Source organism: Bufo gargarizans, chromosome 3 (genome assembly GCF_014858855.1).
Source record: "Bufo gargarizans isolate SCDJY-AF-19 chromosome 3, ASM1485885v1, whole genome shotgun sequence".
Lineage (NCBI taxonomy): Eukaryota > Metazoa > Chordata > Amphibia > Anura > Bufonidae > Bufo > Bufo gargarizans.
Window position 1 is genome coordinate 479,226,792 of NC_058082.1, and position 26,781 is coordinate 479,253,572.

Sequence of the window (26,781 nt, forward strand, 5' to 3'; positions counted from 1 at the left end):
AACCCAGTTGACAGAGCTCTGACAACAGTCAAAGAGCATCGATGTGCCCTTCCATACCTTTCCGCTTGGCTTGAGATGGCGAGCTTTGAAAAAAATAAAAAATAATAATAATTTCACGTTATTCTGTTAGGGCTGATTAACAAGAAAGTGCTCGGTCCAGGAAACACGGTCTGTGTGTCGGGTGCCTGTTCCAGACTGACCGCGGCTCCCCTGATCTGTACTTATAATGACACATTCAGTTCCTATCCAATTGTGAGTCTAGTGTACTGTACTCACATGATGATGATGATGATGATGGCATAGTACAATAGCGCCACAATCACTTAGGACCTGACTATCATAAATTAATTAATCATGCAGTCAGTCTGGGAGATGTGGCCGACACACGGACCATGGTTCCTGGACTACTCATGGTCATGTGAATCAGCCCTAAGGGGATGTTACAGTATAGGTGTCGGACTTTGTATTGCGATAGGATCCCTTAAATGGGGTATTCCCATCTCAAACATCAATGGCATATCACTAGGATAGGTCATGAATGTCACATAGGTGTGGGTCCTACCTCTGGGACCTGCAACTATCTCCAGAACGGGCCCCGCAAAGTGAATGGAGAGCAGTCGACCATGCATGGCCACACTCACTATGAGGCCCCTTTCACACGGGCGAGTATTCCGCGCGGGTGCAATGCGTGAAGTGAATGCATTGCACCCGCACTGAATCCTGACCCATTCATTTCTATGGGGCTGTTCACATGAGCGGTGATTTTCACGCATCACTTGTGCGTTGCGTGAAAATCGCAGCATGCTCCTCTTTGTGCGTTTTTCACGCAACGCAGGCCCCATAGAAGTGAATGGGGTTGCGTGAAAATCGCAAGCATCCGCAAGCAAGATTTTTACGCACGGTTGCTAGGAGACGATCGGGATAGAGACCCGATCATTATTTTTTTCCCTTATAACATGGTTAAAAGGGAAAATAATAGCATTCTGAATACAGCATGCATAGTAAAATAGCGCTGGAGGGGTTAAAAAATAAAAAATTTAACTCACCTTAGTCCACTTGCTCGCGCAGCCCGGCATCTCCTTCTGTCTTGATCTTAGCTCTGTGTAGGCAACAAGGACCTTTGGTGACGTCACAGTCATCACATGATCTTTTACCATGGTGATGGATCACGTCACCACAGGTCCTGTTGCTACACAAAGCTAAGATGAAGACAGAAGGAGATGCCGGCTACGCGAGCAAGTGGACTAAGGTGAGTTAAATTATTTTTTTTATTTTTTTTAACCCCTCCAGCGCTATTTTACTATGCATTCTGTATTCAGAATGCTATTATTTTCCCTTTTAACCATGTTATAAGGGGAAATAATACAATCTACAGAACACCGATCCCAAGCCCGAACATCTGTGAAGACGTTCGGGTTTGGGTACCAAACATGCACGATTTTTCTCACGCAAGTGCAAAACGCATTACAATGTTTTGCACTCGCATAGAAAAATCACAGGTGTTCCCGCAATGCACCCGCACATTTTCCCGCAACGCGCGTCTGAAAGAGGCCTGAGAGTTCCGAAAATAGCCTTGCTCCGCTATTTCCGACAGTTGCATTGCGGTGAATGGAGATGTGGCCTTGCATGTGTGGTATGCTGTCCATTCACGGCTAAGGAACTTCTGAAAAAAGCAGTTACCGTCGTAGCAGTGAATGTGCGGTGCGCTCTCCTTCGCTTTGGGGGCCTCATTCTGGAGATGGAAGCTGGTCCCAGAGGTGGGACCTGCACCTATCTGACACTGATGGCATATCCTAGTGATATGTCATCAATGTCCCAGGTGGACACATCTCAGTGACTATTTGCTCAGACTATTGGGTCCAGTAGCAGAAATCTCTTGAGCAGTTTCAAAACTGTTCGTATACTTTAGAGTCCTTTGGTTCTAAACATCAGTGGTGATCTGAGATCACAAAAACTTCACATACTGTAGTTTGGTCTTTCCACATGTATACAAAAATTTTTTTCAACTGGACTTTCCCTTCAAAGGGGACCAGTCACCTTTTTTGACATGTCTGTTTTTAGTAACTTGTCGCATTCCCTGTGTAACAATTTAGAAGCATCTATTTTTATGACTTTGCTGTGCCATTCCTCTATTATTCCTACTTGACGTTATGAATGAATTGTCAGCAGTCTGTAACAAAGGTCCAGCTGGGTGTTACCATTTGGGGGCTGCACAGTCCGACACTGCTAGCGCTGATTGGCTAGTGTCAGACTGTGCAGGGACACCCCCAACTGGGAACACACTAATGGATCTTTATTGCTGACTGTTGCAAATTCATTTATAAATTCTAGCAGGAATAACAGAGGAATGGCAAATCAAAAAAAATAGATGCTCCAGAATGGTTAGAACATGGTGAATGTAAGTAGTTACTAAAACAGACGTGTCAGGAAAAGTGACAGGTCCTCTTTAAAAGGGTTAGCCAATCTCACAAATTGGTGGCATATTGCTAGAGCACCTAAATATAAAACAGAGCCCCCAAAGTCAAGGAGGGACACTGCTGAAGCACAGCTAACCCTCCATTGGGAGTGGCAAAAATAGCTGAGCCGGAACTCCCATAGAGGAGAATTGAAATGTGGCCGCGCTTGCGCAGTGTGCTCTCCATACACTTCTACTTAAGTTCCAGATATAGCAGAGTGCTCTCTCAGCTCTTTTTGGAATCCCAAAGTGAATGAAGAACAAGCCATGTATGCATGGTGTGCGCTTCTTCGCTTTGGGGGCCCTGTTCTAGAGATAGGTCCGGGTCCCAGAGGTGGGACATTGGTGGCATATCCTAGCAATATGCCACCAAAGTACTTGAAGGGCCTGCCCCTTTAATTGTAGCAACAAATTCACAAAATCAAATTGATTGTGGATAATAATAAATTAATGCCATAAATGCACCCATGTGCAGTCCAAATGAAAGTTTTCAGAAAGTACAGAGTAAATTACTGCATGGCTGACAAAACTTCTGTAAGGCTGAATTTAGAACAGCAAAAAAAAAACAAAAAAAACATAAGGCAGTGGATTTGGCAGCCACTATATCTGTAAGTGCACAGAATAAGGGCTTGTTCACACAACCGTGGTTTGGTTCCGCATCCGAGCCGCATTTTTTGCGGCTTGGGTGCAAACCCATTCACTTCAATTGGGCCGCAAAAGATGCAGACAGCACTCAGTGTGCTGTCCGCATCTGTTGCTCCGTTCCGTGGCCTTGCAAAAATTATAGATCATGTCCTATTCTTGTCCATTTTGTGGACAAGTATAGGCATTTCTATAATGGGCCGCCCATTCCGTTCTGAAAATTGCAGAAGGCACACGGGCGGCATCTGTGTTTTGCGGACCCGCAATTTGTGGACCGCAAAACAGGGCACATTCGTGTGAACAAGCCCTTAAAGTGTAGTCCTGGTCGTTAACACAAAAGACAAGGAAAGCAGAAAACTGGAACTGACCTAATGCAGGCGACTAGATTGTACAAGAACTGCAAGAATCGTCACTCTCATTCTTAGGGCTCATGCACACGACCGTATGTATTTTGCAGTCCGCAAAAAAACTGATGCGCATAAAATACGGACGACGTCTGAGTGCATTCCATATTTTGCAGAACGGAACAGCTGGCCCCGGATAGAACAGTACTATCCCTGTCCGTAATGCAGACAATAATAGGACATGTTCTATCTTTTTGCGGAACAGAAATACGGACAAACTGAAAAGGAATGCACACGGAGTAACTTCAGTTTTTTTTGCGGACCCATTGAAATGAATGGTTCAGTATACTGTCTGCAAAAACAAACAAAAATAAAAATAAACGGAACGGACACAGAATATATGTTCGGGTGCATGAGCCCTTAAAGCAGAAATCAGGTCAAAACGATTATGTATACGAGAAAAATCCCATCGGTGAAGTCTGATCTACGGAGAGCTCAAACCATTTTGGCACCACATAGGATACTGAAATCCTGACAACATTACAGGTTCAGACAGCAGATTTTTCCATTTCAGGCCCTTTGCTTAGAAAGTTGTCAGATTTTCAATTACAAATCTCTGCACGAGGCTTAGAAAGTTCTAGAGAGCCTTTACCTTCTGAAAATCAGTAGTGGTAATAAATCAGGGGTCAGCAACCTCTGGCTGTTGTGAAACTACCACTCCCAAGCGTGCACATTGGAAGTTGTAATTGCCCAATAGCTGGAGTGTCAGAGGTTGCTGAGCCCTGTATTCAAGGAAAAATCTAAGATGTGTCACCTATGAGAAGATCATTTTGACCGGATTTCTCCTTTCGTCAGACCACACTTTCCTCTTCTACATTAAGAGAAGATTTTCCAATTCCAATAAGAGGAATATTAGTGCATCACGTAGAGTGTTTTTTTTTTTTTTAGAGAATGCAAACGAGAAGGGTTTGCCGAAACGTTACTGCTATGTAGTGCGATGGACTGAAGAGCAAGCATGATAATAGACATTAGGAAAATGTGCTTATTGCCAAGATAGCAGAAATGGCCAAAGATAAGAAAATGAACACTTGCTGACCAGTCAGCAGCTCATTGACAAGAGGGCAGTCCGCTGTACCTGGAACCTCCATTATTGTAGTGTCTAGAAAAGAATATTAAATTACAAACACTCTTTGTTCCGGAACCCCATTACGAAAAACCTTGAGAACCTAAACCATCTGCGACTAATATAAAACTGTAATACATTCATACTTTCCTCAATGGCAGACATAAAATCTGGTCAATACAAAATCCCAATAGCTTACCAAACACAAACTGATAACACGTTCACCCAAAAGTCCCATTGTTCTTCTGACATTATAGAATAGAAAGAAGGACAGAGGCCCAGTGCGGGCACCTCGCCAAGTATTGCAGAAAAATCCTAACCCCCGGTGAGGGCCAGTGTGATGAGAATGTTCAGCTGGTAAGGCTTTAGAAGCGATCCTTAATTGTTACGTTCTTTTGCTAGCAGACAAATGGGATCCATTCACAAACACAACAATATTGTAAAAATGAAAGAGCACTTAACACAAAAACAAAAGTAGTTCAAGAAAAGGTCAATGGCAAATGTGCGGTTACAAATTGCAGGACGTTGCCGCAGCCAAACTAGGAACTGTTCCCAAGAGTGGCGAGTATCCTGCTCGGAGAAACTCATCCAGGCCGGACAGTGTCTTTTTAATGCTTGCTGGTATATAGAGTCTCTTCCTCTGTGTCCGTTTCATCCTGGAATTCATTACTGAGGAGGGATTTCTTAGATCCGGCAGACATCAGGCGGATCTCATCCTCATAGTCATCATTGTTCTGCCTCAACCGGTGGAATCCATCTTTGTGTCTATTGGACTTGATTGAGCACACACACCAGATGATGCAGGCGGTCAACAGCAGAGCCGTCATTGTGGCTCCTGAAAATAAACCAGGAGTAGTTAACCATGAAAGTGAAGAATATTGAGCAACAGTTGTAGAATTTGGTGGCGCAAAAGTCGCCCTCTTCGAAAACTCTTTAGAGGGTCACAGAGTTTTTAGATAACCGTTAGGCCTCTCACCCAGTTAAGCCAGTACTCTCTGCTCTGATGAGGGGCAATCACCCCAAAACAGCTGAGGTCTGCAGATGAGATGCTAGGTTAGTTTATTAGAGTCATATCTCTAAGCCAATTTAAAAGGGTCAAACATGGACTTATAGGATAGCTGTCTTACATCTGGTGGCGTTAGAGGCAGAGCTTGTTAACAGCTCATTTGCCTCCCTTCCCTCCCAGAAATCCAGAGGAGCATGTATGGCCTATAAGTCTCCTCACACGGATTAAGGTGCTCTCTCCCCAAATAAAGATAACTTGACACATTAGAGACTTAACAAGTTTTGATCGGTGGAGGTCTGAGTGCTGAGACCCCTACTGACCATTAGAATGACGAGAGAGATGCACTCGCATATCACGAGGTGCTGTCTCTCCTCCCTGCAGGAGACTGAAGCGAGAGGAGCCCATTGAGTTTGTCGCTCGTCTTGCTGCAGGATAGGAAGCAAGAGCACAATATGGGAGCACTTCTCTCTCCTCGTTCTAGAGACTCCCACTGATCAATACTGTTGATATGTCTCTGACATTACAAGTTTTATGAAAACTAAGTGACCCTTTATGAAAAAAAACATTTGTTCTTGGGCCCTTGCAGATCACATAATAAAAATATGTTCTTAAGTTAGGTTCAGTTCATGGAACAAGGAAGAAGGGAAAAAAGTAAATATTTCCTCCTCCCTACACACTAGATCAGGCATCCTCAAACTGCGGCCCTCCAGCTGTTGTAAAACTACAACTCCCACAATGCCCTGCTGTAGGCTGATACCTGTAGGCTGTTTGGACATGCTGGGAGTTGTAGTTTTGCAACAGCTGGAGGGCCGCAGTTTGAGGATGCCTGCACTAGATGATCAGTTGGTCCTGCTGAAAGTGGCCGGTTCCACCGACATTAAAGAAGTACAGGATACTCATCTTTTGCCAAACTATAAACAAAAATGACATGGCCGCACATCCACATTGCTATGCACTGATTGATGGCTGACAAAATAATTTATAAATAAATATTAACATGAAGCTCTGTGCATACGCAGAGATCAAAATACACCGGCCCACCACCATGTCAATGCTTTTGAGTCGGCCATTACAGTAATTTGGTGTGGAACCACATGGTGACCGCTGTAACACAGCAGCTGCAGGTGGCAAGACTCAGCAGGTCCCATGCTGTCAGGCTAAGTCCCCATGGCACTGTGCCACAGCAAACCACTGGCACAGCACTAGGGCAGCAAAAGCTGCCATGCAGTTTTCACACGGTCAGTGTTTGATCAGTGATTTCCATCAGTCATTGTGAGCCAAAACTAGAGGAGGAGAACACACACAGATAAAAGGTATAATTGGAACAATTTGTACCTGTTCTGTGTTTGAGCCACACCTTGCTCACAATAACGGATTCAAAACCACTGACCGTGTAAAAAGGGGCCTTAGCGCTTATGCACATGACCACATTTTGCATTCGTGTCTGATCCACTTTTTTTTGGGATAGCACATGGACCCATTCATTTCTATGGGTTTGCAAAAACAACGGACAGCACACAGATGTCATCCATGTGCTGTCCGCATCTGTAGGTCTGTTCAGAAAATTATAGAACATTTGCTATTCTTGTCAGTATTGTGGATTTCTAGTGATGAGAGTGAGAAAAATGCGGACTGCACACAAAAGGTGCCTGTATTTTGCAGATCTGCGGTTTGCAGACTGAAATACAAAAATTGCTGTCGGCATGAAGGAAGGTAGGTATTAAAGAGGTCGTCTCACCTCAGACACTGGGGGCATATCGCTAGGATATAGACTATTTCCGTCAGCCCCATAGAAGTGAATGGAGCGGTGGCCAATGCTGCGGTGCGCTTTTTATTCATTTCAATGGGACTGCTCCTTCACTTTGCAGGCTCCATTCTAAAGATAGCTGTAGGTCCCAGAGGTAGGACCACCCCAATAAGACATTAGAGGCATATCCTAGCAATATGCCCCCAATGTCTGAGGTGTGAGAACCCCTTTAATAGTTACTTGGTCTGGTTTCTGAGACCACAAGGAAAGGTCAGCGCTTGTGATCTGTCCGTATGGTGTGTTGCTGTGTTGTGGGGTTGGCAGCTGCCATATTGGGCCAAATTAGTTCAGGAACCCACTGAATAGAGGCAACTGACATGAGCGAGCCTATGCATTTTGATCAAAACGTATACAAAGAGCCTTGCGTTCACGTTTATAAATTATGATTAGCAGCAATAGAAGCATACAAGGCATGTGGATGTGAAATTTATGTATTTTTTTTCGTAAAGTTTTGTGCATTCTCAGCTTAGACATTAATGACATACAGTATCCTCCTCTGGGACCAACAGCTACCTCCAGAACGAGGTCCCAACTCTGGTTCCACCTGGTGAAGCAGCTGCTGCATCCAAGTGGGGAATTAATTAATATTAAGGGATGTGAGAGGGACTTAGCGGGGTTGTGCAGGTCATCAATATCTGATAGACGTGGCACCCCCGCCAATCAGCTGTTTGAAGAAAAGGCAGTGCTCCATGCGAGCACCGCTTCCTCTTTATTACACTATGCGTCGTCTGCCTTGCAGCAGTGGCCTAGTGTAATTACAAGTATTCTCTCCATTTAAGTGAATGGAGCGAGTACTCGTCATTAAACTGCACTGCCGAGGCTTCCAAGAAAACAGGCAGTGTAAAGAATAGGAAGTAGCCCTCGCATGGAGTACTGCCTCCCTTTCAAACAGCTGATCGACAGGGGTGCCGGACCTCCGCAGATCAGATATTGATTACCTATCCTGAGGATAGGTCTTCCATATATACTGCCTGCACAACCCCTTTGACATGCAAGCACAATAATCAGGATGGATGTCAATTTAACTAGAAAAAAACAGTAATGCCATACCTGCAATAGTCACAACCAACTCTCTGGGAAGTCCAAATATACGATTATCCATGACAAAGATTATTTCTACAAGGCTGGCTGCATCGTGCCGAACATGAACCTAAAAGCGAGAACACAGCATGAAAAACAAACTACACCGTGCGACTAAGGTCTGTGTATGTCGGAAATAAAGACCATTAAATACAAATAATTAAAGAAAATAAAATTCACTTAAACATAAATCTACAGTGGGCAAAGCCGCTCACTGCAGAACAGTATAAGCTGGAATGATGTCAGTGCTGGACAAACCAACTACTAGGGTAAACGTGCATATCTGAACGCGTTGCGGATTACACTTGTTTTTTCCTTCTCGTGCACGAATACCCTATGTAGCACAGTCCCAGCAAAGAGAAGGAGATTAGACAAATCTCATGTAGACTGACATGTCAACCGTTTGCGCACTTTTCACTAATTTCAACTTTGGGGTGAGATCTGCGGAAAATCCACATAAAATGCACACCAAAACCCGCAGTCATACACACTCCAAAATGGTACCAACATAACAAAACTACATATCGTCTCTTAAAAAATGAGCCTGTAGATATAACTTTAAAAAAAAAAGTTAGGGGGGTCAGAATATGGAAATGAAAAAAATTAATTTAGTACCGGTAAGTTGTTTTTTTTTCCCCATTATTAAAACACAAGAAAAAGTATAGAAATGTGGTATCGCTGCAATCATCCTGACCCAGGGAATGAAGGAAACAGATCGATTTTACTGCATGGGCCCACAAAGGCAAAACCCATAGAAACTGTGGCGGAGTTGCGTTTTTTTATTCCACCCCATTTGGATTTTTTTCTTCTTCAAGCTTTCCACTGCATTGTATGCAATATTAAATGGTGCCATTAGAAAGCACAGCTTGTCCCGCAATAAACTTGGCTCTACGCGGCCATCACCGAAACGCTTCTAGAAATGGATGGAGCGGCCACACGCATGTGCGACCGGCCGCTCCGGTCATTTTAGAGGAGCAGCAGAGGTCCTGCAGGGGGTAAGGGATCACTGGGGGGGGCGGAGCGGTAGGACCCCCACCGATCTGATCGTTATCCCCTATCCTGTGGATAGGGGATAACTTACCTACCGGAATACCCCTTTAAGCCCATGGATTAAGCATTTAATACCATTAGAGAAAGCAATACCTGTGTGTGCTGCTGCTGGAATCCGTCGGCAATGGCGTTAATGTTATGGAAACCTGGTGCCAGCAGGACATGGAAGTATCCTCCCTCCTTAGTGTACACCTTCACGCCTTCATTGAAAATAATTGTTGCTTTAGGCACAGGTTTTCCTTTCTCATCCTTTACAATGCCATGTACGCCTTTATGTACCTGGGAGGACAAAATACATCATGAATAAGTTCACCTGATTAGCAGTATGCAGTCACGGCCGGAGCATTGTAAATGGCAGCAGGCTACTACACCCTGTAAGACGTTGATAGACAAGAAGACAAAATTATCGCTATGTTAGAAAGTAAAACAAAGCTCAGCACAGAGAAGAGGACAACTGGTGGTATACAACACTTGCCTGCTAAGAACGCTGCCATGATATCTATGGTCAGAGAGAAGGTGAGCAGACCGAGCTGGATTCAGTTCCTATCACTTATTGATGGAAAGCTTTAAGTTCGCATTCTATTACACGTTCAATTTCCATTTACGTTACTGCTGGATCTCGTTACATTTCTTTAACCCTTAGATGTGCAAAGTTTTGTTTGCATACTACATGCAGCTTTTTCTGAACTACCAAAAAGTCCCATGTATTTCTATTTTTTGCACTTTAGACTGCCATTCTTGAGCATGGAACCAGCTCCCAGATACCATTTGAGACACTATTCACCTAACTCATCAAATAGAAAAAAAGAGAAAAAAGCCCTACAAACCAACAGAAAACCATATAAAATGCTCTGTCTGATAAAGGTAGGGTTAAATATCAGGACATGACTGACATTTAACCTGAAAATAAAATCAATTCAACAATAAATCGCTCTCCACTCATACCTCTACCAGCATGGCAAGAAGTGCTTTTTTGTTGTCGGTCCACAGGGACTTCAGCTGCCCAGAACTAGGAAATAGACAGCAACTTGTGTAGACTGTGATCTCTGGGCAATGACCATGAGTTACGCTGAAATCCTAAAATCAAACACAAGAGAAACAGTTAATAAAAAAAATCTAAAGGGAGGACCAAACGCAGTGGTCCCACTCATATCTCATCTCGCAATGGTGAGAAAAAATAGCTTCTAGGGACAAGGCAAAGCATCATCACACCTGGACCTGTCAAAGTGAAAGGGCCGCAGCAGTTGCAGAGAGAGCAGAGCCTTAAGTTGTAACCACAACGCCCCCGTTGCTCCTAGAGGCTCATTTGCATATATTAAAACTTCATTTTTCTTAGCAATGTGGGCATATATAAACATGGGACCAACACAGATGTCGTCAGCTGCCAAGTGCACATGTAACAGGTCAGCCAATGTCATAGGTGCAAATCTGCTAACAGATGCCCTTTAAAGGGGGCTGTACAGTGTCATCAATATCAGATTGCCGGGGGTAAGACACCAAGCACACCAATCAGCTGTATGAAGCAGCCATGGCACTTGTGTAAGTGCTGCATCCTCTTCAAACAAGTGATCGGTGAGGGGGCTGGGTGTTGGACCCCCACCAATGTGATATTGATGAGATATCCAGCGACTGCACAACCCCTTTAATATTAGACTGAAGTCATTAGGTCATTATGGCCATCATTACTAGACCAGAAGGGTGCCAGTTGTGTCCTGATCGCATCCTTCGTACGGAAGGTACTCCTACCATGACCTTATTGTTTACATGCTTTCTAGATCAATTAATTATCTGCTCCTCAGCAAATACTGTAGATGCACCTCAGCAGCTTTCCCTATTAACCAATCAGCCCGGAGCACCCTTAAATTAGAGGAACTGTGAAAGCAGGGACATCTGGAGTAAGCTATGGCCTCTGTGTGTGTGAGATTGCTGCTAAGGACCCTTCATTCTCTGGATCAGTGAGGTTCCCAGAGTCAAGAACCCTACTGATCATAAAGTGATGGCATACCCTAGCAATATGCCATTCATTTAAAAGCTGGAAAATTACTCTTTAAATTCAGGTACATCTAAATGACGCAGTTGAGAATTACCTTCATGCTGCCTTGATGTCCTCTCCATTCAGCACCACTGATCACTCCTCCAGGAATGTTCTCATCTAAAGAGAAATACATGGTACAAAAATTTAAATGTCCCAAATCTGGTAGTGCAAGTGAGGCACGAGTAACTTGCACTATGTATACTAACCAGACTTGTTTGGGCATCCTGGGTGTCCCAGATGAATTGTTGGATGGTTATTTGCATAGACAGAAGCTAGATGTTTCAGGGTGTCTTTATTCTCCACTGTTGAAAAATAAGATTAAAATATACAAAATTTCAGCAAAATGTAATAAAATACAAATTTTCCATTTTATTTTCTCTCTGAATACCCCACAGGTTTTTAAGATCTCTGCTTGCTGTCAGTGACTAAGACAGTTTATTATCTACTGTAATAAAAACAACTAAGGCTCCTAGCAAAGACTACAGAGTTGGTACAGAAAGTATAAAAATCGTTTAAAGAGGACCAGTCACCATTCCGGATGCCTGTTTTAATAGCTTCATGCATTCCCTATGTAATAACAATTCTGGGGCATCTATTCTTATGGCTCTATGTTGTGCCTTTCCTTTATTATTCCTGCTAGAAGTTATGAATGAATTGCTAGCAGTCTGCAGTAAGGGTACAGAGGGAAGGTAAGCAGTTTTGGGGGGGCAGCACTGATTGGATAGAGCGAGTCTGAAGTGACACTCCTCCCCCCCCCCCCCCCCCCCCCCCCCCCCCCCCCCCCCCCCCAACTGGTTACCTCCCCTCTGTACCCTTACTGCAGACTGCTAGCAATTCATTCATAACTTCTAGTAGAAATAATACAGGAATGGCACAACATAGAGACATAAAAAGAAATGCTCCAGAATGGTTATTACATGGGGAATGTGTGAAGCTATGAAAATAGTGGTGAAAGGTCCTCTATAATGGAAAATTCTGAACCTGAACGCTGAATACACCATTGAAGTAATAAAAGTAAACCATCCAAAAAAATCAATAAAAAAAATCTGCATAAGGGCTCATGCACACGACCGAGATTGGCAATGGAAACACACTCTGTATGTCTGCTGGATCTTTGCAAGTTCAGAACAAGAGATCCATGATCAGATATTAAACAGACTGTCTCATGAAACACAAATATACAATCAGTTCAGTGGAGCCACGGTGGGCCTAGGAGATTTGGCAGAAACACAGACAGTGCTTCACGGGCCGAACATGGTCGTGTGCATAAGCCCTAAATAAAAAAGATCAAGGAGACTGTGCATTTAAGAGACATTCCACAAGATGGCGACACACTCCCCACCTTACCTGTGTGTACTGGGTTATCATACGGGTATGTAACCAGCAGGGAGCCCCCATCTAAAACCACAGAAAGCGTGAAATCTTGCTTCAAGATTAAACTGTCAATTAAGACATTAGTCTCCTTCTCCCTCTCTCCAACAGGTCCAGAAGAGTTACCTAGAAAAAGAGAAGAAAGACTGAAATACACACAGTGCTGATGGGATTGTGTCTATACTGATGTTCAAACGCTATATTGTGTGTTTATACCTGGATATTTTATATTATTTTATATTACAGATACATATGGATCAGATACTGTATATGCTCTGGTCTTCTGGATATTTTATATTACAGATACATATGGATCAGATACTGTATATGCTCTGGTCTTCTGGATATTTTATATTACAGATACATATGGATCAGATACTGTATATGCTCTGGTCTTCTGTAAGTGCTGTGAATGTGCACTAAATTGTGGTGGAGAACACACTAGTCCCACTGACCTTGTCACGCCTTTCACTGCTTATATTTAGGAATACGGGGAATTTTACACTCAGCAATCAAGCCGCTCTATTCGAAATAAATACCTGACTAAAAATAACAGCGACACATGAAAATGCATCGTCAGGAGGAATGGAGAACTCCTTACTGATAAAGTCTGTGTCCAGATCCTTGCCATTGGCATTGGTCTGACCCATCTTTGAGGTGCATTCCTTCTCTGTTGCTTTTTCTCGTCCGTCGGGGTTAACCAGAGGCACAATTACAATTCTTGTTCGGTCAATAAGCTAAAAATATAAGACAAAATTGTGAATAAATATATAGTGTGCCAGAGATGCATAAGGCACTGCCAAAGATGCAGTGCTAGCTCTGACAGTGCTATAGAGTGGTAGAAGGCATGCTCAATAACCATGCGGTTCATTTGTGGAACTCAGGATCTCCATTACAGTGATTGATGTGGACCCCGGTGGTCAGACCCACACCAATTAGATACTTAACCCCTCTCTTGTGCATAGGGGATAAGGTTAACAAGTCATATTTAATTACAAATATATTATTTTTTTTTAGCCTTATGTGATTATTTGGAGCAAATACATTAATTAGACTGACCTTTCCAATTCTCACTTTGTCAGCTTAACCATTTAGATTTGGACATGGTCAACAGAGTTATCTCATCATTAGAGGGGAAAGTGGGTGAATAACAGATGACCGCTTTATTGCTGCTGGAGGCTTGGATAAGGCACAATAATAAGACTAAACACACAGATAATGCTCTGTATGCAGCTCACCTGTCACGGCCTAGTCTCTAGAGGAGAAGCCACTGTATGCCACCATTTCTTAGAGACTGTATTAGGGTACTTTCACACTTGCGGCAGAGGAATACAGCAGGTAGTTCCGCCGCCGGAACGGCCTGCCGGATCCGTCAAAACGTAACCGATGGCATTTGTAACTCTGATCAGTCTTACAAATGCATTAAAATGCCGGATCAGTCTTTCCGGTGTCATCCGGAAAAACAGATCCGGCATTAAAATTTTATTTTATTTTTTAAATATTTCGGTCTGCGGACGGATCCAGCATTGCAGTATTTTGAATGCCGGAACCGGCGCGAATACATTCCTATGAAAAAATAATAATAAATGCCGGATCCGGCATTCAGGCAAGTGTTCAGTTTTTCTGGGCCAGAGATAAAACCGTTGCATGCTGCGGTATTAGCTCCGTCCTGAACAGTCAAAAACACTGAACTGGAAGACATCCTGAACGGATTACTCTCCAGTTTTATCCCAATGCATTCTGAATGATCAGATCTTTTCCGGTATAGAGCCCCTAGGACAAGGGCCGGGAAAAAAAACACTAGTGTGAAAGTACCCTTAGTCTATGAAGACCATTAGGTCCCATTTATTGTGGCTGCTATAAAGCACACACCCTACTTTATATGCTCCTATGGTTGTCAGACCAGTGCTCACGAGCGTCTCTTCGTCCCCGTTCTCCCACGCTGGTGGTTTGTTTGGCACGTGCAGCTAGACTTCGGCTTGTGTAGTTAGTCTTGCGCTGTATAGTTCAACCTTCCATTCGTGCGGCGGACGGTATTTTATATATACGGCAGGCTAGTCACATACATCGGATGGCCATAAACTTTGGGGTCTGACAACCATAGGACCATCTAGCTGAGAAGTTGTGGGACATTCATTTACACGGTAAGACCGCTCTTATTCTTCCGGAGGGCTGTCACAAGGAGCACAAGAAAGTTTTCGCCAGTGGGACGCCGCTGGCGATTTTATATAGCAGGGCACCGCTACCTCTGTGTATATGTACACATTGTTTCCATTTGGCATACAGGATACAATTTGTGACATTATACCAGGAACATTCATTGACTTTTTTCCAGGCTATTTTTGACAGTATTAATTATATTTGGGACTATTTATCAATTGGAATCCATGCCCCTCATTGACATTGTTTGCTGAATATTATTTTGTTACTTGTTATTTGCCCCATTTTACTATGCATTCTGTATTCAGAATGCTATTATTTTCCCTTATAACCATGTTATAAAAGGAAAATAATAATGATCGGGTCTCCATCCCGATCGTCACCTAGCAACCATGCGTAAAAAAAAGCACTGCATCCGCACTTGCTTGCGGATGCTTGTGATTTTCACGCAACCCCATTCATTTCTATGGGGTCTGCGTTACGTGAAAAAACACACAAAGAGGAGCATGCTGCGATTTTCACACAACGCACAAGTGATGCATGAAAATCACCGCTCATGTGCACAGCCCTATAGAAATTAATAGGTCCGGATTCAGTGCGGGTGCAATGCGTTCACCTCACGCATTGCACCCACGCGGAAATCTCGCCCGTGTGAAAGGGGCCTTAGGATTTTTTCGATGATATGTAATATTACTGTCTCTCAGGAGTATCTATAGAATGTTTATATTACAGTATGGGAAGCGGACATTTTAATTAACTTGTTTTTTAATTTATTTGTGTAGTAATAAATTCTGTGTGGTCCGATTATCTAGAGAGTGCCCAGGTTCCTTTTTTGTTTAACTTATCTGAATTCAAGAGGATAGGGCGAATCCTCTTTTCTGAGTGCACCTCAGTTTGGTCTTAGTGAGTACTGTGCGCCACATCCGGTACTTTTTCATAAATATACAAAGCGGCTCACCCTCTCTCTGTTTCGCTGGAATAGGTGCTTTTGCCAATTTGACTCACCCAGTCAAGGAAATGAACTTTATATTTAGAATTATGACAGGCACTCAAGCATAAGGGACCCCCCCCAGAGATATATCACTTTAAATAGGTGCTTATTTAATAGTTAATACCACACTATTAAACCGTTATAAAAACATATCAAAACCTTGTATTTAAAATTTCTGCAGATAAAAAAAACGAGATTTTTGTATAACTTACCAGTAAAATCTCTTTCTCGCTCTTTCCTTGGGGGACACAGAAGACCTTGGGTATAGCTCATTAGCTCATCTCCCTAGGAGGCGTGACACTAAGTGAAAACTGTTAAGCCCCTCCTCCATCAGCTATACCCTCAGCCTGGAGAGAGAGACTGCCAGTTGCGTGTCCAAGTAGTGAGAAAAGGCAAAGTCCAACCAGTGGAAACAACAAGCCAACTACCCAACGGGTAAACAAAACTCGGAAACCGTGTAGAAAAAAACCAATGAATGGGTGGGTGCTGTGTCCCCCAAGGAAAGAGCGAGAAAGAGATTTTACTGGTAAGTTATACAAAAATCTCGTTTTCTCGCCCAATTTCCTTGGGGGACACAGAAGACCTTGGGACGTTCAAAAGCAGTCCAAGAGGGGAGGGACCACAGCACCAAGGCGAAGCACCCGAAGGCAGCAAGGAAATGCCACCTGCAAAAACCAGGCGGCCCAAGGCAGCAACCGCCGCCGAAGCCAGAGTACGCACCCAGGAAAACCTGGGAAAGAGTGCAAGGAAGACCGTGGCCACCCTGCACAATGACATGACTGAAGCCCATGCCTCCAGCCCCGGAGGCACCAACCGCTCTGGTGAAATGAACGGTGACACCAAAAAAACAGAGCCCTGCCCTTGAGCAGTAACCACAGCAATAGCCATGTGGTTAAGCGGAGGAAAGCACCCAGGAGCCGTGAACCTTGGCGCGGACCTCCTGGAAACAAGAGACCGAGCGTCGACAAGAGTCGGAGATGTCCAAGCAAAAAACTGCAGACACTTCAAGTAACAGAGTCCCAGTCGCAGGTCCAGGCCAGACTGGAGAAGACCGAATCACGGGAAGAGAAAGGCAGAATTGGGTGAATGCCCAGCTTCCTAAAGAACCCCAGGGAAGACCCCAAGTCAGACAACAGAACCTGGACGAAGCACGGCCGGGAGCGAACACTAGTGTGCTCGCTGGACTCGTCTGGGCAGACGGGAGGAAATCCAATGCGAGTAAGCGCAAATCAGTGACACGGCAAAAAGGTTGGGAAAACTGGTCCCGTCGGCCCCCGAGCAACGCCGTCCCGAATCCACGCGGAGTGGGGGAGCAGATGGACAAACGGAAGGAACCGAAAGGGACCCGGCCAGTTTCCAACAGACTCCAGGACAAGTCAGGCTAAAGTCCTTGTCGTTGTAGCCACCACAGGAAGGTGTTCTACAGACCCGAAGAGGGGGCTTGAAGGGTAATCTTGACAGAAGAAAGTAGGCACGCCAGGTTACCGAGAAGGTAAAGTCCAAGCAGGACCAGCGCCCAGAATGGGAAAAGTAATCTGCACCCAGCGGGAGGACAGAATGCGGCAAACCCGGTAATAGGCACACAGCTAGTACAGCCAGTGTGAACAATGGAGACAGCACGAGATCATAAGGAACACCGGGACCATCCATATGAACAACCATGGTCTCCCCAGGGGGGAGGGCAGTGAAGGAACAGCCCCTGAAGCCTGGCCGGGGCAGAAGCCACATCGGAGTGAAACTGACCCAGGAGAAGCCAAAACAGAGCCGTCGAGAGAAAAAATAGCCGAGAAGACGGATGACACCCTCCAACCGCAAGGAGGAGTGGGCAACAGGGAAGCCACAGGACCGCTCAAAAAGCAGAACTCCGCTACTCCGAGATGTCCGGCTCACCAATTCGCAGAAGGCGAATACCCTAACGAATCGAAAGTGGAGGTCCCTGACCTCGGTAATCGAGCAACCAAGAGAAGTTGGGCGACCTGCTCAAAAAGAGCGGCTAGAACCTGGTAGCAAAACAAACAAGCACGGAGGGTGCCAACAGGAAGGACTCAAACCAAAACGCATCCAAGAGGAGGAATGGCAACAGGCGAGGGAACCGTAATCCGGCCAGAGCCAACGTAGACTGCGAGGGACGCTGGAGACAGCACTCTCGACCATGTGACAGCTTGCGCTGGGAAGCAACGCCACAGGGTAACTAATGGGTACGCATCCAGGAACCACAAACACTCCCCAGACGGAAGGGCCAACGAATATGGTGGATACCGTCACAACGGAAACACCAAATATACCCTCCGAACAGAGAACGGATACCACCCAGCTCGCTGCAGTAGAGAACAATAGAGCCCATCCAGGCCAGGTGAACAGAAAGATCTCCTCAGAGAAGAGTGCCAGGCCGGCGGCAATCACCGTATCCCAAGAGAAAAACGACAAGTCGCAGGAAGAATGGAGGCATACGTACAAGCAGCCCCATAAGCAGTGAGAAAGCCAACCCACCTACGGAAGGAGAAGGCATACACGGCCCAACAACGCACAGAGTAGCAGCCCCCAAGAGTGTCCGCCCACTGCGAAATAGTCATACAGCAAGGAGGGCCAGCCACAGAGCCCCACAGAAGTGCAAAGTGCAACCGGAAGGGGGGACACACACAAGACTAGTATGGCATGCGACGGAGCGCAAGCAGTCTGCCCAGAAGAGAGGGCAATGTACTTGGCAAACAGTGCGGGCAGCAAGCGTGCAAAGCCCGCCCAACAAGGGGGTGATGCCCAAGACCAGCACCTACTTCAGAGAAGGAAGACATACCATATTCCGCCCAGAAGAGGGCCATGCACATGGCCACACCGCATCCAGCAGGACGTCCACCTAGTGAAAAGGGGACATGCACAGGGTAATCCTAACATTAAGTGAGTGTGCAATAATCCACCAAACACCGAATTTTGTGAGAGTACAACTACTTCGCCAATGAATGGGGACAAGTACAAGTCCAGCACAGCACATACAAGGACAGGTGTGAGTCCTGTGAGCGTACAAAAAGTCCACCCATGGAATGAGGGGTGGTCACGCACAAGGCCAGCACCGTATCCAATGGGAGTGCAAGCATTTCACCCATCTTAGAGGCCAGCAACGTATCTGGTGAGAGTGCAGTATGCTGCCCAGAAGGGGGAGCCATGCCCATGGCCAGTATTGCAACCAGGGAGAATGCGAGCACCCCGTCATGGATGGGGGTCAGGCACCTGGCCAGCAGCACACTGGCGAGAGAACAAACACCGTCAGTGAGAGTGTGTGTATGTTGCCTGAGGAAAGGAGACATGTCCATGGCCGGCAGCGAATCCAGTAAGAGTGCCGTACACCGCCCACGGAAGGGGGAACATGTATATGGCCGGCAGTGGATTTAGTGAGTTGCAAGCATCCCACCATGGAAGGGGGTCCTGCACGCGGCCAGCAACTTATCAGCGAGAGAACGACCCCAGTCAGTGAGGGTGTATGCATGGCGCTTGAGGGAAGAAGGCATGCCCAAGGCCGGCAGCGAATCCAATGAGAATGCAGCATACCGCCTATGGAAGGGGGTAATGCACATGGCCGGCTGCCCAGCACCATAACCAATGAAGTGCAGTATTCCGCCTAGAGGAAGGGGGTCATGCACAAGACCGGCAGCGAATCCAGTGAGTGCAGCATTCCGCCCCTGGAAGGGGGTCATGCACAAGACCGGCAGCGAATCCAGTGAGTGCAGCATTCCGCCTATGGAAGGGGGTCATGCACAAGACCGGCAGCGAATCCAGTGAGTGCAGCATTCCGCCTATGGAAGGGGGTCATGCACAAGACCGGCAGCGAATCCAGTGAGTGCAGCATTCCGCCTATGGAAGGGGGTCATGCACAAGACCGGCAGCGAATCCAGTGAGTGCAGCATTCCGCCTATGGAAGGGGGTCATGCACAAGACCGGCAGCGAATCCAGTGAGTGCAGCATTCCGCCTATGGAAGGGGGTCATGCACAAGACCGGCAGCGAATCCAGTGAGTGCAGCATTCCGCCTATGGAAGGGGGTCATGCACATGGCCGGTATCAAATCCAGTGAGAGCAGCGATTTCGCCTATGGAAAGGAATCACGCACATGGCCGGTAGTGAATCCAGTGAAAATGCAGCGGTCCCCTATGGAAGGGGGGTCGTGTACCAGACCAACACCGTATCTGGCGAGAGTGCAGAGTCCACCTATGGAAGGAGGACATGCACAAGACCGGCAACGAATCCAATGAGTGCAGCATTCCGCCTATGGAAGGGGGTTGTGCACATGGCCTGCAGCGAATCCAACGAGTGCAGCGTTCTCGTGCACATGGCCAACACCGTATTCGGTGAGAGTGCAGTATTCCACCTAAGCGGGGGCCATGCACCAGGCAAGCCTGCATCCCGAGGGAGTGCAGTATTTCGCCTAGGAAGGGGTTGTCTGCACATGGCAGTTACCATAGCTGGAGGGCGCATGCACCTGGCCAGCGCTGCATCCCGGAGAGGGCTAAAGAAGGGAAGCATGCACCAGCCGGGGAGTGCGACACCATGCCGCTCATGGAAGGAGCACGCATACAGGCGGCGCTACTGAGATAAGGCTGCAGCGTCCTGCGCAGCACACAAGAAATCCATTAGCTCAACCATGTTATGCATTCCCAAATAAAAATAGCCTCACTGAGGCAGAAAGAAGTGCCACCATACAGGTGCCCAGCATAGAAGTAGAGGGGGGGGGGGGGGGGGGGGGGGGCGCGCCAGCCATATAGGCCCATCAGCCGAGCAAAACAAACAGAAGCACGGGGGCCGGTACCCGAAGGGTTAACAGCCACCAACCTGGAAGGGAGGAGGAGGCGGCGCCGCGATCCCCTGGGGGCGGGGAACCTCCAGGCGGGAAGAATTCGCGCCCGGAGAAGTTCCCGCCCCCTCCAACAGAGGCCGGAAGTTTGCGGCCTAGCAGGCCGTGAAGCCGGGGCCTGAATTTTCTGCGGCACCCGGCTGACCGGGGCCGCACAGGAAACCGGAGCGGACTGCCTGGACAAAGCGGCCGCGGAAGCCCACCCCGCGGACCGGAAGTCAGGGGCCCGGGTGGAGCGCCGGAATGCGGCCCAGTAGGCCGAAGCCTGGACCAAAATTTACGGCGCCCGGCCGGCCGGAAGTCGCCGACGGCCGGCCGGAATCGTTGGAGCATCGTGCTCGAGCCAATGCCGGCCGCGGGAGTCTACCCCGCAGGCCGGAACAGTCGGGGGCCGGGAGGAAGTGCGGCCCAGCTCGGAGGTGCGGCCCAGCAGGCCGGTTAGAAGCGCCGCAGGTGCGGTCGCCCAAGCAGCACTGCCGTCAGGAAAAGGCCCCCGGTCCAGAGCAGCGCATCGGTGAGGGGATGGGGGGACCCTGAGACCGGGTGCCCGTGAGGATGTGAGCACAGCGTTCCAGGAGGGATGCTGATATGTGAAGGGAGGCGATGTGGCTGCCTATTCGCAGCATTCTGCTGCTAAAATGTCCCATGAGGGCCAGAAGGGAGGGGAGGGAGCAGGGAGTGGAATGTCGCCCCGCAGCACCCCAGGGGCCAGCCTAGGTCCAGCAGTGACCGAAGGGTCCAAGTATGGGGGGTCAGGCACGCAGGAGACCAGGGTGGGGGGTGGGGGACGTAGGGCTGGAGAAGCCACTCTCTCACCATAGTCGTCTTCACCCTCGGTCCATTCCAGCAGGGTCGCCCCTTCAGCTACTGGCACCGTAGTGGCAGGACGCTGGGAGAGGGACTTGGCGTGCGGGCGACCCTTGCGCTGGCGGGATGTAGGGGAGCTGGGCTGCCCTGATCCACCTTGTCTTCTGTGGGGGAGGCAGCAGTGCGGGTGACCGGCACTGGCGCAGCTCAACCCCGGGAGAAACAGAGAGGTCTAGTGCGACTCTGTTGTCCCTGATGATCTGGAACAAAAAGAAAAGAAAAAGTAAAAATCAAAATTTAAACAAGGAGAAAACAGCCCTGCAGTAGCAGGGAGTGTCTTGCCTCCTTGGACACTAAGCAAAAACTGGCAGTCTCTCTCTCCAGGCTGAGGGTATAGCTGATGGAGGAGGGGCTTAACAGTTTTCACTTAGTGTCACGCCTCCTAGGGAGATGAGCTAATGAGCTATACCCAAGGTCTTCTGTGTCCCCCAAGGAAATTGGGCGAGAAATACAAATAATAATAATAATAATAATAATAATATATATTGAGTGTTGGAATACAGCTAATCTTGAATAATGGAAATGGCAATATTAACTTTATCTATAATGTGTATGGTTCAGTAATATTGTAATTGCTATATCGGGAATATTGACTGTATATGCCTGTATAGCAAATCATTTCCAAACACAGATGCAAAATACAGATTAAAAACAGTATTCCACCATATATTCAGATCATTAATGGCGTTCAGTAGCACAACACCACGTGTGCTTTTTGATAGCGGCAATCCATGGAACGGCGAGGGACTTTCTTGTGAGATAAATGTCACAACATAGCTATCAGTTTATCTCCTAAGGCTTTGATCACATCAGTATCAGATGCACTGTTGCAGATTCCATTTAAAAAAAGAACAAAAACAAAACAAAACCTGGAGAAAATAACGCAGCATGTGCTACATCATAGCTGAGGCATTAGAGGATCATTGGTATTTTAGAGGCCCAGTTAAAGTGTAACATATTTTATTTTTTATTTTTTGTGATGTATAGGGGCAGTGATACTGATCATTTTTGTAATATACTTTAATTACTGAAATTAATCATTTCTATTAGAAAAATAGCTCTAAAGTGGCCCATTTTGAGCCTTAGAAACGCTCCTTTGTCTTTTGTTTACATAACACAGTCAGTGTGGAGCGCGTCTCCACAGTTATGTAAACAGAAGACAGAGGAGCGTTGCCAATGCTCCTCTGTCTTCTTTACACATATTTTTCTAACAGAAATGTACAATTTCAGTAATTAAAGTATATTACAAAAATGTTCAGTATCACTGCCCCTATACATTACAAAAATAAAAAAAGAATGACAGTTATACTTTAATGAGAGTATAATGGCAGCAGAGGAGACAAATAACTTTCCAGATTACTTCTTATAAGCCAAAACCCCATAGACTAAGGACACTTGCCTCACCTTTGTAATTGCGCTGTTCTTTTTATAATTCAAGCAGAGAAATTCAGCAAAAGTCAAGAGCAGCTCTGTGCCGACTGGTGCATTTCCATGGACTCCGGCAACAAATCTGATTTTTGGCTCCTCTGGTTCAGAAATGTTTGGTTTATTTGAGATTTCCAAAGACCATATGTAGCGATATTCAACGCTCTGCCCCAACCTAAGGTGAATAAACACAGAAAGAACTGTAATATTCTGCTGGGATTAGGCAAGGAGAGTATATACTACTAAGGCCTCATGCACACGGCCGTGTATTACTGTACAGCAGCGGCTGCATGAAGCGCACGGCGTCATAGCAACCAATGACGCCGTGCGCTCATGCTGTCAGGAGGAATCCCGGTCGGGTTTCCACAGTACGCTCTCGGCCGCGGAACACGGCCGTGTGCATGAGGCCTAAGGTTAATGAAATATTAATTAATCCTCCGCCACTGCTCTGTCTGAAGAGTAAGCCCAGCTCCTTTAGTGATCTACCAAATTAAAGGGGTTGTCTGGTTTTCCCATACCCTCAGCATAGGTCCTCAATACCAGATTGGTGGGGGGTTCAACTCCCGGCACCCCCACTGATCAGCTGTTTGAAGAAATCGTAGAGCTTTCATGTTTTTTTCTCCTGGAACATCACCACTCCTCTTTACCATGAGCTTTGCTTTGCAGTTCAATCCCATTCACTTACATTAACCCTAAGTTCACACCTGAGCGTTTTACAGCGCGTTCAAACGCGCTGTAAAACGCTCAACACGTGAAAACCAATGCTTCCCTATGGCCCTGGTTCACACTTGAGCGTTTTACAGCGAGTTTGAACGCCCGATGCATAAACAAGTTTCTGAGCTTTTTTTGGGGCGTTTGTCGCGTGTTTTGGCCATAGACTCATTGGACAACACTGCAGTCAATCACACAAACGCGCGTTTACTATTGCAAAAAACGCGCATAAAAACGCGCGTAAAACGCGCGTCTCAGAAACGCTCAGGTGTGAACCCAGGGTAAAAGACCATACTGTTTTGACCGTTCAATAAGAAACTTTGCAATATATCTTATCAGAGAAAAATGGCAATTTCTCCCTCTAGCATCTCATTCCATCTCTCCCTCCACCTTCCCAGAGTCTTCCACAGGTGGCTGTAATCGGATCCTTCAGTTAGCTGAAAGTCTGTCTCCTCTCTCAATACGGACGTGGCTGACAGAGTTTGTCTAGGAGTGGAGGGGCAAAGCATTTTTCTCTGATAAGATAAACTACAAACTTTCTTATAATCACCTGTACTACTGACTTATGCAAAGTTTGATGAAAATACAGTGACCATTTAAGTTCTAGACTTAAAATCAGGTTTAGTGTCCAGATACTTTGGTACATGAAAACAAAAACATGAATAATACCTAGTCAGTCTAGTAATGTTTGGGTAGTTAAGATTCAGTCCACGCAGTGATTCAGAGAGGTCGTGATAAGGCCTATAGCGGTACAGATCTATATCACCGGAGGTGGACAGCAGCAGGTGCTCAAGACCATTTTCAGCTGAAAGATCCTTAATTAGGGTCTCAAATTCCTGTGTGTTGGGGTCGGGTTTTTCTGGTTCTACCACCGATACTTTGTTTTTATCTTCTTTGTGTAAATCTGCACCAGAGCGAACCAGTGTAAAATTTGTCACCACCGCGTCTCCCTCTGTCACATTCACCACTTTTGTAACCGGAACATATCTAGAAAAAAAATAAATAAAAAAATAAAACTGCAAAATGACATAACATTCAGACAAGCCCTACTTTCTTACACCTTGATGAATCCATGGTATACATGGATCAAGAATAGGCAATCACGGACAAGAATAGGCATTTTCTATTATGATTGCGGCCCGCAAAATTGCGAAACGCACATGGCTTGTCTGTGTTTTGCGGATCTGACTACGGTCGTCTGAATGCGCCCTAACTTTGACATCTGCTTTTTCAATTCTGGTTTTGGGATCTGGAAAAGGATCTCAAAACTGGAACTAAACGGTTCAGTTTTCTTGCCATTCATAGCCGGACACAAAACTGCTGCGGGAAGTAGGCTGGAAGCTCCGAGGCCACCGGATATTTCACACATCCTAAAGCAGTTGGTTATTTAGATAGTTCCAGTCCTGCATTCCTCCTATAAAATACAGCTTGGAGCAGTTTTGTGTCCGGTTTGAGAAAGGAACAAACCAGATCCAGCATGAAAATCAATGCAAGTCAATGGTGCTGAATTTTTTTTGTTTGTTCTTTAGGCGAAAAAATATATAAAATGGAACCGGGCCCCAACTGACTTACATTGACTTTTATACCGGACCTGGTTTGTTCAGTTTTGATTTAATACAACCAGAACTGGCCAAAATGGATATATCCGGATGAATTAAATGGCACGGATCAGTTTAACAACGCAAATGTGTAGGTAGCCATACCTATGAGCCTATGGACTACAGAAGGTGTCACAGGCAGGGAGGCACATATCTGTGTGTGAATAGATATCTTATTATTTAACATACTCAATAATCCAGCACCTTGGCAGTCCCAAAGATGCCAGGTTATCTGTATGTTGCTGATGCACTAACATAGCGTAAGGGATTAGCCCAAACCAAACGTACAGAAATCGCCACAGAAGTGCAAATGTATAATCAGCCTTGAAAAACAGAACGTTGATGTGCTTTTAGTATGTGGCCGTTTTTGCCATCCATCTATCTATTTTACCTACTTTATAGATTGCCAGACCATGAAGTAAGCGAGAGTAATACAGATAAGTGGAGAGATAAGTACCCTCTTGCAGAGGCCGTGACTTTATAGGTTCCTGGGACCAGCAATCTCCAGTAATCCCCAGCCTTGTCAGAGGTCACCGGATGATTAATATCTGCTACGCTGACGGTTGCATTGAAAATGCCTCTTCGATCCGTGGCATCGAGCACAAATCCTTTGATTCCCTTGTGTACCTAAACAAGGAATCGGGTTAGTGTTTCGCACACAAGATAAGGTGATAAAAAGCTGTCGCCTCTGACTCACCTGCTGTATAAACTCCAGCAAGGAACGGTGGTTGCTTTCCCAGTAGGCGGGAAGCTCTGAGGCCACTGGATATTTCACACATCCCAACTCAATAGTCACTTCAAAGCAGTTGGTATTCAGATAGTTCCAGTCCTGCATTCCTCCTAAAAAATACAACATGTTACACTCAGTTTTTACACTGCAATTACTTATTCTAAAGAACAACTTCACCGAGAGCCCAGGAGACATCAGCCCCACATATACTAAAGAACCGGCCAGCTATGAAGAGGGATCCAGGAGTCCCCCTTAAATACAGTGCCTTGAAAAAGTATTCATACGCCTTAAACTTTTCCACATATTTTCACATTACACCCACAGTCAAATGTATTTTAATGGGATTTTATGTGATAGACCAACACAAGGTAGCAAGTATGTGTGAAGTGAAAAGAAAACTATACATGATTTTCAAAAATGTTTGCAAATAAAAATCTGATAAGCGTGATCTGCATTTGTATTCAGCCCCCTGTACTTTCATACCCCTAAATAAAATCCAGTGTGACCAACTGCCTTCAGAAGTCACCTTAGAAAATGGAGTTCAC

At 46.0% G+C, this 26,781-nt stretch overlaps 1 protein-coding gene across 1 annotated transcript in view; it reads right to left on the bottom strand.

The window, feature by feature from the left end:
• Positions 1–3,745: 3,745 nt before the first annotated feature.
• CPD (carboxypeptidase D) overlaps positions 3,746–26,781 on the bottom strand; it is a 79,669-nt gene continuing 56,633 nt past the window's right edge. Inside the window, exons 10-21 of the mRNA XM_044283784.1 lie at positions 26,204–26,346; positions 25,964–26,133; positions 24,578–24,895; positions 23,177–23,372; positions 13,515–13,650; positions 12,890–13,039; positions 11,749–11,844; positions 11,595–11,659; positions 10,453–10,584; positions 9,601–9,786; positions 8,428–8,527; positions 3,746–5,399 (exon numbers count right to left, since the gene is read on the bottom strand). Of these exons, the coding sequence (XP_044139719.1) occupies positions 5,173–5,399; positions 8,428–8,527; positions 9,601–9,786; positions 10,453–10,584; positions 11,595–11,659; positions 11,749–11,844; positions 12,890–13,039; positions 13,515–13,650; positions 23,177–23,372; positions 24,578–24,895; positions 25,964–26,133; positions 26,204–26,346 (1,919 nt within the window). The 3' untranslated portion in view covers positions 3,746–5,172. The remainder of the gene's footprint in view (positions 5,400–8,427; positions 8,528–9,600; positions 9,787–10,452; positions 10,585–11,594; positions 11,660–11,748; positions 11,845–12,889; positions 13,040–13,514; positions 13,651–23,176; positions 23,373–24,577; positions 24,896–25,963; positions 26,134–26,203; positions 26,347–26,781) is intronic.